The sequence below is a fragment of the Melanostigma gelatinosum genome, assembly GCF_949748355.1.
Source record: "Melanostigma gelatinosum genome assembly, chromosome: 9".
NCBI classification, from domain to species: Eukaryota; Metazoa; Chordata; class Actinopteri; order Perciformes; family Zoarcidae; genus Melanostigma; species Melanostigma gelatinosum.
In genome coordinates this window covers 10,407,438-10,421,193 of record NC_136642.1, presented here as the reverse complement: position 1 = coordinate 10,421,193, position 13,756 = coordinate 10,407,438, and the positions used below count along the sequence as shown (strand labels likewise).

At 41.4% G+C, this 13,756-nt stretch overlaps 1 protein-coding gene across 2 annotated transcripts; it reads right to left on the bottom strand.

Annotated features, from left to right (window-relative positions):
- LOC306781665 (C-Jun-amino-terminal kinase-interacting protein 4) lies at nucleotides 1–10,293 on the bottom strand. Of its 2 annotated transcripts, none has more exons than XM_079274610.1 (28): nucleotides 10,189–10,293; nucleotides 8,768–9,153; nucleotides 8,453–8,647; nucleotides 8,233–8,353; nucleotides 8,002–8,072; nucleotides 7,811–7,875; nucleotides 7,316–7,388; nucleotides 7,045–7,214; nucleotides 6,625–6,890; nucleotides 6,131–6,188; nucleotides 5,755–5,907; nucleotides 5,589–5,631; nucleotides 5,318–5,445; nucleotides 5,124–5,177; nucleotides 4,358–4,492; nucleotides 4,096–4,228; nucleotides 3,787–3,873; nucleotides 3,635–3,682; nucleotides 3,341–3,482; nucleotides 3,171–3,213; nucleotides 2,956–3,036; nucleotides 2,760–2,827; nucleotides 2,508–2,656; nucleotides 2,243–2,414; nucleotides 1,528–1,641; nucleotides 1,351–1,449; nucleotides 1,136–1,225; nucleotides 1–1,003 (listed from the first exon to the last, which is right to left on the bottom strand). In XM_079274610.1, the coding sequence occupies exons 2-28, from the start codon at nucleotides 8,864–8,866 to the stop codon at nucleotides 885–887; spliced, it is 2,976 nt and encodes a 991-aa protein (XP_079130736.1). In that variant the 5' UTR covers nucleotides 8,867–9,153; nucleotides 10,189–10,293; the 3' UTR covers nucleotides 1–884. The 2 variants fall into 2 exon arrangements, with proteins under 2 accessions (XP_079130736.1, XP_079130737.1); XM_079274611.1 differs by having other exon boundaries at nucleotides 4,096–4,189.
- Between the last annotated feature and the right edge of the window lie 3,463 nt (nucleotides 10,294–13,756).

Sequence of the window (13,756 nt, the reverse complement as noted above, 5' to 3'; positions counted from 1 at the left end):
TACTCAAGTCTTAATTTATTTTCCAAGAAGCATAAGGAGACCCAATGAATACACAAACTTGTAATTGCACATAAATACTGACACTTTGAATTAATCTCCCTTATTTTACAAAATATAGTGAAATCAAATCAAAACATAAAACAAATGAAGACATCCAACGACATTAGGCTGATAACTGACAGAGAAAATAAATAATTTCTGACAACAAGGACTGAAGTTGTTCATTTAGAAGAGGGGGATATCACATATTTTTTATACAGACACATTCAAAATGTGCTGTTTGTAGTTAGACCATATGCAATGTGAAGGGGAAGAACAAACATCACAATTCGAAATAAATGATCCCATTTCAGGAGATAAGAAGTGTCTGATTGTCTGTGCAGTACAGTACACCGAGAGAAGATCAACACCTGTTTCCAGTTCACAGTTAACAACAGCTTCAAGAGCAGCCACATTATTTAGTTAAACTTTATGATCAAAAGATGTTGGACAGACAGACCTGGTGCCCCCTGGGAGGAATAAAGAGCTGCATGTCAGGGAAACTGAATGCATTGTTAGTGCAAAGGTAAAACAAAATTATAAGAATTATAAAAATAAAGAGGAACTAACAACAATCACGCAACTAAATTATATAAAGTTAGATGAAGGCAAACAGTCAGGTATCAACCTTCATCAGAAAAATCCAGTCAAAACATAGATGTTCAAAATTAAAAAAGGTAAACAAGGATGAAACCACATTTACATACATACATACAGACACACACTCTCTCTCTCTCCATGAAAGCACCATTTCCAATGTAGTCTCTAGCTTTGCTGGTGTGCAGTACATGACTGCTCCGTCTTTATCTCATTCCTAAAAAGACAGAACTAGGAGATGATCCATGTCAGAGGGCAGAGCTGGGCACAGAGGGGGTGGGATTCTGCCAGATGATCATGTGACTGCGTTCAGACCGCTGAGGTGTAGCTTGGGACAACTCAAGAGATCCCTCATTTGCATCGTCTCCTGAAAAAGAGTACGGCTCGGTCAGGCATTATATAAACAAAGCAATGACTAAACAGTAAATAAATGCAATCCAATGCATCAGACAGTTTTTAAACAATTTCAAACAACAATGATATTTTCCCTTCAACTCACCGATTCGTAAGTTGATGTAGCCCTCTCCTCCACTGAGGATGAGCTGAGAGGAAGTGACATTGCTGCTGCCAGGAGAGACGATCAAACAACCTGTTGGGGAAAGATGTCACTACAAGACAGATACTGCATGCAAGCGCACTCTGAAGGTTCTCCCTCAATTAACGAGTTGTCAAATATATTTCGCGTGTTCGGTTGAAAAACGATCAGATTCTTACCAGGTGCAGCGATGATGAACCTGACAGCTTGTCTATGTCCGTGGTAACACAGCTGGGCTGATGAAATGGAGCAGTATGGGATGGAAACAGCCTCTGATGCTGTAGACGGTCATCAGTTTATGTTAGTTAGAGCACAAAGAGTCAAGTACCTATACTCTCAATCTAAATTAAACTCACTTATGGATAATGGGATGGAGAAAATGGCCCCCCCTCCTGTGCCCACCCACAGACGGCCAGAGATGACTGTGAGAGACGAGATCTGGAGAGGGGAGAGCGTCAGGAAGGCCTGGCCTACAGAGGGAGACAGAAGCATGTTAGCTGAGCTGCAGGAACGAGCTTAAGATCAAAGTTGCAAAACAAAATGTAAAATTTTTTTTAGAATTCAGATAAGGCATAATCACATAATCAATTTAGTGTTTGTAGTCTTTTGACAGCTGTATTATCCTCTTGACTGTAACAATAACTGCTCTTTTTCTAAACTTCAGCAGGTAGTCAGTTTGACTATGAATTGCTTCAACACACCTACAGAGGAATTTGCACATACTGCTAAAGCCACAAAGACTGCTAAAATATAGAACTGTATAACACATTAAAAGAAATATTCAAAAATAGAACAGGTGGAAATGTATTTCCTCAATGAGAAAATGAAGAACAGGGAAACAACAGCGTTAGTTGTAGTCACCACTACCAGATTATAAAGTGTCCAGCTGATGACTTAACATTGAGCAGAACTGTTATGAGCTTAAACTGTGCAGGAAATGACTTCCCTATGCTTTAACATAATGTAGATTCCGCAGCTAATAGATAGTCAAACTGTACATGTCCAACTGTAAATATATTAGTTTTACATTTTAGATTCATTTAAAATAGGAAAGAAATACTGTCTCAGCACCTAATGTTTTAGTGACCAAAACAGTAAAATCGACTTCCTGTAGCGGCCGTCCTGTGGACCAGTCAAACAGTCTGAGGATCGGGTCGAGTCGGCAGGATGTCCAAACACCACTTCCACCAGCACACAGGAAACGGACCTGCTGCTCACTGCGTTCAGAGACTGAGAATGTTTGCTGCAAGGGGCAAATAAGGAATAATGATGCTTGAGTTAACAACAATGTCAACATGAGACCCAAAGCAACATAGGTACCTGCGCTGTTTCTTACCTCAACCTTCTTGCTGACAACGTCAACCACATGGACTTTGTTCCAATATCCCACCCACAAGCGGCCACCTTTTGCAAGGCAGCAGCGAATGGGCTGCAAAGGGTTTGATCCGAGAGGCATCACAGAGTGTGACTGCAGATTCCAGCCGCCTGACAAACACAGCACTCATCGTGAAATGATTTACGCCACTAATCATCCATTTTTGTCGAGAATGCTAAATGAAGAAATTGATCAATGTCAGTTTCGCATTACCTGAACTGTGTGAGAAAAATGCTAAAGTCCCATCAGCTAAACCAGCTATGACTTGGTCCTGGGAATACCTGTCAGATTGAGTCAACAAAAAGCAGTTTATTCCCAAAGATTTCTTGATGAAGACATGAACATAACTCAAAGTCACATTACGCTAATACTCAACTATGAACACAAATGTGTTTCAAACAGAACTCACTTGAGTGAATGAACACCTTCTGAGAGAGAAACAGACTGCAGACAGCGCCTCTTGCTAGCAGAGGCTGAGTGAACCAGTATACTGTGAGACAGAGACAGTGGGAGAAATAAGAAGAGGGGGGGGCAGAGAAAGAGGGTTGGAGCGCTTTGCCAACATGCATTTTACTCAGACAGCTCTAATTATTGAAGAGAGCATGTTTATTCAGCACACACTACCTTCCTTCCTGAGTTCCGATCCACACAGTTCCTGCAGTGTCCCCTGACATAACAAGACCAGAAAGGACAGGAAGTCATCAGTTTGGTTTAGAAGGAGATAATACAAGTACAGAATACATTCGATAAGTTGTCTGTGGGTGGCTGCTGCAGCCCATTGTACTGGCACTGACCTACAGGAGGCACAGCACAGATGCAGAGAGCAGGAGCTGTGGGGGGGAGGCAGAACTGATCCAGTACTGTGTTGGGCCGTGCTGGATCAATGACTGTAATATCACTGCAGGAGGCAGGGCCAGACAATACCCACACTGAACACTGGCAGAGAAGGACGGATGTGGAGTTTGGAAAGATGAGTGTTGTGAAACAACGTGTCCATGGGCAGCGTTGGTTGTGCTTGGATGGACGTTGTACATGGTGATTAGAGTATGACTAGCGTTGTTACATAATCGGGGTAATGACAGACTTACCGTGGCCTCTCCTGAGATCTCAGGTGTGACTGCGACCGCACAGTTCAGCTGAAGAGAAAAATAAGTGAGGGCCCACATTTAAATGCACCAGAGGTTTAATGTAAAGGCCCCACGGTTCTTGAGTTGGAGAGATTGGCAGTGGAAAGACCTACCTTAGCTGTGGAGTCTCTTTGATCCAGCAGTCTGAGCTGCATTAGAACAGGCACTTCCTTGGGCTCTGGCACAGGTTCGTGGGATTCCTACAATGATGACAGTTAAGCACCACGATTTTGTTAGGATTGTGGAAATGTACGGGTCTGGGCATGTTAAACACTCTGTATTATTAAGAAGACAAGATTTTTTTTTTTGCACAATTCAGGCTCAAAAAAAGCCCGGGGAGCTATAAGCCATTTTAAAATCATGTCCTCTCATATACCCTCTCAGATTGCTGTATTTCCGTGTGCCCGTGTGTGTGTTTCTACCTGTGTGTTGGCCAGCGGTGTGCTCCAGCCGTGTATCTGCCGTTTTCCGAGCGATTCCCAAATGTGGGTGCGAATTTCTCTGTAGAGTTCTCGCCTCCTGACACGAGGAGAGAGAGCAGCAGGAGAAGCAGATCTAAAGAGAATGCTTCTGCTGTTAATCAGCTTGACTGAGTCGTTTTTTTAATGATTACATTTTGTTGCAAACAACGACGTAAACAGAACGGCATACGCAAGAGCGGCATGGCCAGAACCATGAGCTTACTCAGCATGAGTGTGACTGACAGCCGGTAGTTGTGGAGACCCCAGAGGAGAGCGAGTGAGCGATGGAGAAGTTTGCAGGGCAAATGCAGAAGGCGGGATTAGAGGTACCTTGGTCAGGCCAAACAAGCGGTTGAACCTTAAAAAAAATAAAATTATTATCAATATTTTATAAAGACCATAAAATGTCTGACTAAAGCAGTTACCAAACGTGCATAGCACACGTGTTTATTTCAGTCGCTCTATGTGTCCATGTAACGCCAAGTACCTTTACAGACAGACAGCAAACATTCTTCCTGCTCAGCTGACATGGTTTACCGAGTCAAACACTCCCAATGCGTCGGATTCTTCACAGCAATATTAAGGAGGGTTGTTTTGTGTAACTCCTAAAATCCAACATCTGTATTTTCAAGTACTTCTAACCAAATGAACCCTGAGCTACATTCCCACTGTTTTTTAATGAATATTTGAATGTGTTTGTTGACGACTGGTTGCTTTATCAACAGAGAGCAATCTGGCAAAAATTCACATCTTACCCAATTGTTTTTTTAATACATGGTATATTGTTTCTTATATTATTGCTTTTATTTAATGTATTTTGCAATAACAATATTTCAATATCACAAGGATGTTTTACTGCATGCTTTATCCTCTGACACACAGGCATGTTCACCAGGCTCCTCCAGCCAACTGTAAGTGTGTTATGAGGGTATAAACTTCACTGCAAATTGAATTGACAAGAGGATGGAAATCAAAACAAAAACACTTACTTTCTCCAAACACTTGACCTTTTCTCTTCTGTTAACCTCTCATCTTTTGTTGCTCTAAAAAAAGAAAAAAAAAATCTGGTTGGTAGATTAAAATCCTGGAACACAATTCTTCTGGTTTTAAACTAATTGTTCTATTGGGACTGACATCAACTTTACTCAAACACATAACTATGTTGATTCAGTAGCAGAGTTACCTGAGTGTCTGACTACGTCTTACGGCTTCCTGCAGCTCAAACAGACGCTGCTTGTATTGGTTCTTCTCCATGACCACACGAGCCATTTCAGAGCGAGAGAAGTTCCGCATGGATGTGGGTAGAGAGGCCTGGATGGAAGGATTTATGCTAAATAATGGAGTGTATGCATCGGCTTCATACATCATACGCTCGCTTTGCAGCTACTGAATTACAAACAAAACCTTCAATGATGTAACTGCTGAGTGATACAGTAGATTTGAAAATGACTTACATCGGGATCCTCAGACTGGCACGCTTCCAGCTCTTTCCGAAGTCTAGGAGAAATAGTGGATATAAAGCACAGAGGTATTGTAACAGCACTATATAGTGTTATAAAATATTACGTCACACTTATGACAACACATTTTCTTTTTCATACGGTTAAAGAATGAACAGACCTCTTGGTTTCCTCCTCCTTCTCCTTCATCCGGCCCTCTAACCGTGCGACGGTTTCCTGAAGAGAGGTCACCTCCAGTTTAAGAGCGGACCGGTCATCAGTGAGCTCTACGACCCGCGATATCAAAGCCTTCCGGGCAGCGTCTACCAACTCACTGAAAGAATACAAACAAAACACGTTGAAAGATCAGCAATTGAAGACAATGAAGACAATGACTTTAGTAAAGCGAGAAACCAGTTCCAACACATTAGTGACTGGAACATTTTCTCCTCTTATTCATTTGTTTGTACTGAAGAAAGAAGCCCAAGTGTTTGGAAAGTCCCCCTGCACACTGGACCAGTCATAGCGAGGTCAGAGAAATTAAATATAGGACTTACTGGGTGACTTTCAGTTCCTCATACTGAGAAAGAATCTCCTCAAACTGGTCTGCATTGCCTACAGAGAACAAAGGAATGCTTGAACACACAGAGAAATATTGGCGATACTAACAACAGGTATTCATATTTACTCTTCATTCAAATCCAACAAGAAATAACTAAATGAAATGGTGCCAAATAGTAAAAAAGGAAGTGATGCTTTATGAAGCCTACGGCAGGAGGACTTCTTCACTGAACTGTACTTGCATTTCTTGTTTGTGGGTATAAATGGTTTCTCATAATTGCCAGATTATTTTCAAAAAAACCACCTTGAGTCACCTCTGACATCTGTGATCACTTCCTCTGTGCCTCAATGCGGCACATTGCAGAACAAAGTCATTATTCAGTTTGTTTGTGCAAAACGGTGCGATTCCTGGGCCGTTTGTTTCGTTACGATGAAGCGAAAGCACATCAACCGTGTTTGTAATAAAAGCTCTTTAAACATGTCAATTTACCTCTGACTCTGGCCCCTCGGTCCACACTCTCCACGTAATCCAGGCTCATGTCTGACAGCTCAGAGAACAGAGAGTCATTGTTGCGCAGCTTGCACTCCATACCATCATCATCTTCCTCCACCTCCACCATGTATTTTTCCTGCCTCTCTCCTCCTTGCACCTCTTCTACTTTGCACTCCCTCTCCTCCACCTCCCTTATCTCGTCCTTCACGCTGGTCTCCGACTCATCTCTCTGTGGCCTTTTGGTGTTTGATCTAACCGGGGAGCTGATGAAGATACGAGTGAAAGAGTAAGAAATGTGACAAACTAGGTGAACCTTTGATTTTGCTCTGCGTGAACTAGGGTTTAGTTAATGGTTACACATTTGTTTCACTAAAATCTGCAATTCAGAAAAACTAGTTTATGGTTTCAGATTATTACCTTTCAATTCCTCTGCCATGAAATAGCCTCAGCTCAGGAGTGGAGCTTATGATGTCATTGATAAATGTATCGGCGGCGGGCTTTACTGGAATGTCAATTGCCTTTCCTTTCCTGGCTACTAGATCTTCCAAACAGGGGGGACCAGACTGTGAATGTGGTCTTCGTATCATCTGCAACAAAGGGAGGAAACAAAAGCTACTTCTCTGCCAAAATGTTGTATTAAAAATCAATTCAAAATATAGTTTTATGTGTAAGGTCAGAATGTGTTTACCCTTTCCTTCACACTGGATTCTGACAAGACTTGGTTGGATGGAAAATCATTATTCTTGAGGCCCACATGATTCCTAAAAGTGTGACGTAGTAAAGAAAAGCCACCTGAATAAACAATATAAACTCTTTCTTACATGTTGCACCATTTTCTTGCAGAGCTGTTGCCATCGCTGAATTACAGCCCGTGACCTTTGATTAATACCCAGCAACAACTGGTGTTTTATTTTGAAAATTCACACTAAATACCATTTTTTTCAGACTCAATGCTCAGAGATGAAATTATAGCTTTCTTGCTCACCCTTTCCACAAAAGTCTCATTTAATAACAATGAAATGTAAAAGTGACTTCCCGGGTGTGATGACAAAGCAAAAGTAAATTAACATTTGCAAAATGGTCTCAAACTGCCATCTTTCATTTCACTTATAGCCTTTCTTTGTGATACACTTTCTACAGCATAAAAATGACTTGTGATAAAGAAGCACTGAATAAGAACAACCTTAGAGGAGAATCTCTTTCAGAATCCGTTCTATTTTCCAAAAGTTCCCGATATGTGTGAGCCAGCTGAAGGAGAGAACATCAGTGAGACGTAAAAAATACAGGAATGACCGAAGAACTCCTGAATATTGTAAGATGTCGTTTAAGAAGTCACTGCGCGGTGATACAAGAGACTGAACAGCAGTATTGGACCTTGTTGTGAGTGTGCCTCAGTGTGCTCAGTTCTCTACTCAGATTAGCCTTCTGGTCCTCCAAGGCCACCACTGCAACAAACAAATAGCACGTCACTTTAGAATTACTGGAAACTTCATAGGCTGTAGCTCTTCTTCTGCCAGATTTTTAAAATGTATCTAGTCATAACACGCACAAGACACATGAATGAGAAAAATTGGAAATTCACAGCGTTAACATTCAAATACTCACAATGATCTGCTTGCTGTCTTGCTTTCTTCTCTAGCTCTCTCCCTCGCCGCTCTCTCTCCTTTTCCCTCCCCCTCATGGCTCTCCTGTCTAGTTCAATTTGGTCATCCAGCTCCAGATACCGCTAAAGAAAACAAAACGCGTTAACCGGCTTTGAGCACGGACAACAGCCTACATTCACCGCTTTGAAAAACACTGCATCAACGCTTTCTTCGATCCCCACCTCTTGACTTTCTTTCCGAAGGGCCTTCTCTGCTTGGTATCTCTCCAGCAGCTCTTCCCGCTCAGCTTTCTCTCTCTCCGCCTCCTCCTCCCTGTCTCTCAGCTGGGCTTTGCAGCTGGCCAGCCCCTCCAGGACCCACACAAAGATGGGTACCAGCGACTCCACCACACCTTCACCATGGGTCTCAATAACGGTCTGTGACGGGGCAAAGCAGCAGAGCGGGAAACCAGTCAGAGGAACAGGGCGTGTTTTTTGTTTTTATTGAAACAATAAACGGCATAGAAGGGAAATGTAAGTGGAAAGGAGCTGCTTTACCTGTAGCTCTGAGTACAGTTTTCCTGCCTCTTCACTCACAATGTTGGGGTCCAGCTCCACCTCCCCTGTCCCACAAAGCACTCTCTCACTGTACTCCATCGGCCAATTATCTTTATCTGCCGTGTCAACTGTTAACGGTTTCCTCAACTCGACACTGACGGTAATACGCCAATTCTGTTGCTCTCCTGACTACACTTCCTCACCACCAACTACAACTAGTTTATCTGGCTTTCTGACATGTCTGCTAACACCAGCACCACCCATCCTTCACACCTTTATGCTTCATTTATCCTTCACAAAGGCAGCATCATCTTAGACTGCACTAAACTAGTCGTTACTGTGCTGTGAAGTGTATCTGATGTCAGGGGGGCGTTTCAGAGTCCATCCTGGGAAAGAAAAGACGAAAGTATAATTAGATATAATGATAATTAATCTCAACACTGCAGCTAAGTTTATTTTCGAAAGTCCAGTCAACTGTTTTGGGCAATATGCAAGCTTAGGCATGCTTCCCACCCCACTAATTACCATGAGCTTATACACAGCTGAACATGGCCATGAGCTTTTCTGTGACTGATAGTAAGTTTGTTTAAACAGCAAACAAAGCATCTGCTCAGTAAGGATGACATTTGAATTGAAATGGTTGGTTTTACACTAATAAGACACTCATATAAGATCAGTAACACGTTAAGTGTTCAGGCTTGTACACGCTTTCATGGATTTCTCTTTAAAGTCAACGTTTTGAAAGGCAGACACAAGTTAGTCGTATGTATTCCTGTAGGCTGAATATATGTAAATCACCAACAATTCACTGTTTGAGTCATTTCAAGCTAAAATGAACATTCCCTAGTTTCACCTTCTCAGTTGGGAAGATTTACTGCTTTATTTTGTCTTATGTAATTGTAAACTGGACATATATTGAACTGTTTGTGCAATTATTTTTGCATTTATATGTATATCATTTATGATTCTGACAATATCTTTTTGTTTTAGAGTCTCGCTAATACGCTTTAAATACCCTTTGTTGTTTATTCTAGCTCAAGAATAAAGACACAATGCAGTTTTCTGTTCAATATCTGCGCATCTCTCATGCGCATTTATGTAATGTACAGCATAGGCGAGACAAACCCAAACGACAGTTTATTTTTGCGTGTGTAAAGGGAATTCAATTGCACACAAACGTTTGCATGTAAACCCACTAACGAGTTTGTATGCGTCGATAAGTCAGCTACTCCGCCTTCATGGTAAGCTCAGAAGAAACACAGACCTTTGCAAATGAAAGACTTGAATTGGCTGTATGAATAAGTAACATGACTGACAGTGGACACCTTGGCAGACCTTTGGCAACAAGCTCACAAAGTTGTAACTTGACCAAAGAACGAGCCGAGTCGTCGCGCTGCTCGGCGGCCGTTTAACACACTCACCTGAACGACTGACTCCTCCGTAGCTTTCATTTCACAGCCACAAAACACCGCATTTCCAGCTGTTTTTTCTTCAGGGGACGACATCAATTACACATAAAACGAGTTTAAAAAGGGGTTGTTGTTTGAGTCTGACGTGTAGCTACGAGTCCCCAGTCCGGCCAATCAGAGCGCTGTGATTGTCGGCTGTAACCAGTGGTGGGGGAGAAGAGGCGGGACGTGGGCAGTTGTGTTTTCAGAAGGGGAAAAAAAAGTTTCCTGAAACTTGAACGATGACACGTGACCACGGAGGTTGCAGCGGGCTGTCAGGTGATCGGAGTAATGCGGTCCAAGTCTGATACCTGTCGAAATACTTCACATACCTGAGAAGTCCTAGAGTCTATTACCAAGTTGCTCCAAGTGATCCGAACGGTATCAGAAAGTCAACAATGTTTGTTTTGTGAAACGCTGCTTCTCGGTAAAGTGATTCAGGTGTAATGTTAAAAGGCAAAGGAGGCAACTCTTTTTTTTATTATAGCGGCATCCCTGCAAAACCCTTATTATGTCATCATGACATAGAAAATGTCCTGTCAAATATTCACGACGCAAACAGATGTAGTTACTATATTTCATACCGTGAGTGACAGGAGACACCAGCATGAAGGCCGAATGTCACTTGACGAAGTACGCTACAGTTCCTTTAAAGTCCAGCAGATGGCGGTAACACATTTCCCACCTCTTGGTCCTCTCTTTCTGTCTTCACCCTTTTTGTTGATGTTGTTGGTTATGTTCTCTTCATATATCCATGGTTGGCCTGCACTTAGTAGCCCTTTAAGATAAGATCCTATCCTGCTTTTCTGAGCCTTACTTCTTCATATCTCCCACTCTTCATTGTATTTATTACAGAGCATAATAACATAGTACATCTTCCACATCCACCTTGGCAGTTATTCATAGTAACGGGGCAGTTCACTCACTCAATAATACCGTTACCTTCTTATACATGGCTTCTTATATACATGACTTTTACAAAGTACAAAAAAATGTACCCCAAACAATGTCAGGTTTATGATTAGAACAGAGCCGTATAAAGAGGAGCCCCAACGGAAGTTCAAGATGCTGCTGTAGTATAATACTTTTTGTATTTAGTATTATTCTCAAGTTAGTCACGTTCATTTGAATCAGTTGTGCTGCTAATATCTCTTTAAAGGTCTTACCTCCATCACTACGTATTTGTTTTCTGAATGAATGAATGTGGTTGCACTTTTCTCACAGACACAAACAAACACATTTGACATGTATTTAATTTATTACAAACACTGCATGATCTGTTTATGGTGCATGTACAATAGCCAGTCCCAAGAACAAAAGAAAATGACATGCAGCATGAGCAAAAACTGTGGTAGCAGTGGTGGAAGAGGTACTACAAAACACTTGAATAAAAGTAACAATACCTAAATATAAAAAAACACGACAAGTAATTGTCCTGTATTCATTATTTCACTGAAGTAGATGTAAAGTAAATTAAGTGAAAATGAATAAAGTGTTCTTCAGGCAGCAATATGGTAATTTAATATACATCAATGCAACAAATCATACACAACAAAACATATAAACGTTTTGTAAAATCTTGATAATCAAATGAACTAGTAAAGACAGCTGTTGATATAAGGGAATATGTTGTGTTATGTTTGAGACAAAATAGCATTTCTACATAATTGAGAGGGAGGAGCAGGAGTGAATGTTGTAAAATATCTGAATTTTTTTCCTGTCCAGTCCGACTTTCTCAGACTTTTCCCAAGTTCCTCTTATACTCTGTCAAATAATTCTTCTTTATACTGTGACTTTTTTAATTACCCTCCCACTCTCTACAAGAACTTCTTTTCCGTCCTCTCTCTGCTCTCTGGACATCTCTCTCTTCTTCTTCGTCAGGAGGTAAAATGCCACCACACTTCCCACCGTCACAAAACTGATGGTCAGAATCACAAATCCCAGTCCCAGTAAGTGAGAGGTTCCTCCTTCAGACCGGTTCAGTTGGTCCCACAGCCCCACAGCAACACAGCTGAAGCCGATGAGAGTTCCCCAAAAACCAAAGGCCAGCATACAGGATCCACAAGACAGCTCAACACCCCCAGTCGCGACGGTGATGCCCGCCACCGAGACGATCCCTCCCGGTAAGGCCACTGTCTCAGATTTAGGGTCGTAGGTGACAGTGGAAGTGACATCTGATAGAGTTGAAGGATCAAGTGCTTCCATCTTGGCTGCCATGGTTGCTTTTTATTCCTTTGTCAACTGGTCAAAAATGATTTTTCTTGCAGCTTCTTCTTCTTTCTTATGCCTACAACATGACACATAGTCCTGATTAAAAACACCTGTATCATCCGGCTTCCCTTATGTATTTTAAAGATTGGAAAAATGATCTCATCCCTAGTTCCAACTCTTCATTGAAGCTATAAACAATGTTGTTTTATTTCACTGTCATTTACACGGTTACCAAAAAATTGCTTTAAATATTTAGTATTTTGGGAAAATCTGGGAACTCCACAACAATTTGAAATAAAGATCTTTGGGTGTGAACAATGTTTGTCTCTACAGCATAGAGTATGTAAGGACTGACTCACTGGTTTGCTGGGTTTTGAAAATATAGAATAATAATGCGATTTTATCATTGATCATTTAAAAGGAAAATTGCAAAAGTAGGTCCAAGTGTTTCAACTTAACTGAATTAAGATACAAAGCAACTGAGTTAAAGGTCAGATACAAATAGAGGTGGAAATCTTCTTTCTCTGGACCAACAAAGAATGGAGCCTGCACGATAACTAGAATGCCCTTATGCCATCAAACTGCAATAAGCCTCAACATAAGCCTTACTCTCTTCAACCCAACGCACAATAGCAGGTCTGGAACTGAAAAATCATGTTATGCGGACAAAATTGCTGAAGCCCATTACAATCAAAAGAACACAAGTTTCCCAGAGATGCATATCTTTACGTTTTGGATCAAATAGAATATGAAAGAGTTGGACCCCGGCTTGCACCAGATATTTGGAAATGTATTTCTGTAAAAAGTATGGCATTGCTTACCTCAGTGATGAATCAGGACCTCAGATGTCAGTGTTAAGTGAAGGTCCCTTAAATTCATGGATGTGATTTATTTTTGTCCGGGAATGTGAGGGATTTAGTGAAAGCCTTAAAGTGCTGCTGGCTTTCTCTTTGGACAATCAGTGTAGAAATGTGAGCAGGGGCCCCGAGTGCTGTTACTTTTATCACGTACGTCACAACCCGAGGCCTCACAAGATGGTGGACGCAAATGTCAAGATTGTTGTCACTGTGTGTTTGTTCCTCTCTTCCCTTGTGTTCAGTAGGAAGCGCTTGTCTGTCATTAACCATCATTATAACCCATTACCAGATATTTATCTAGGAACAACTCCCTTCCTCTTTTCCTCTTTTTCTTTCAGTCTTAAGAGTCGAGGCATTGTTTGGGCTGAGAGTGAACTTTTTTCTTTTTTCCTGTTCAGCTTTACAATTTCTCATGTCACTTGCAGCAGGGTGCATATTATTTATTTCATCAGTACTTTCACTTCTAAAACTGT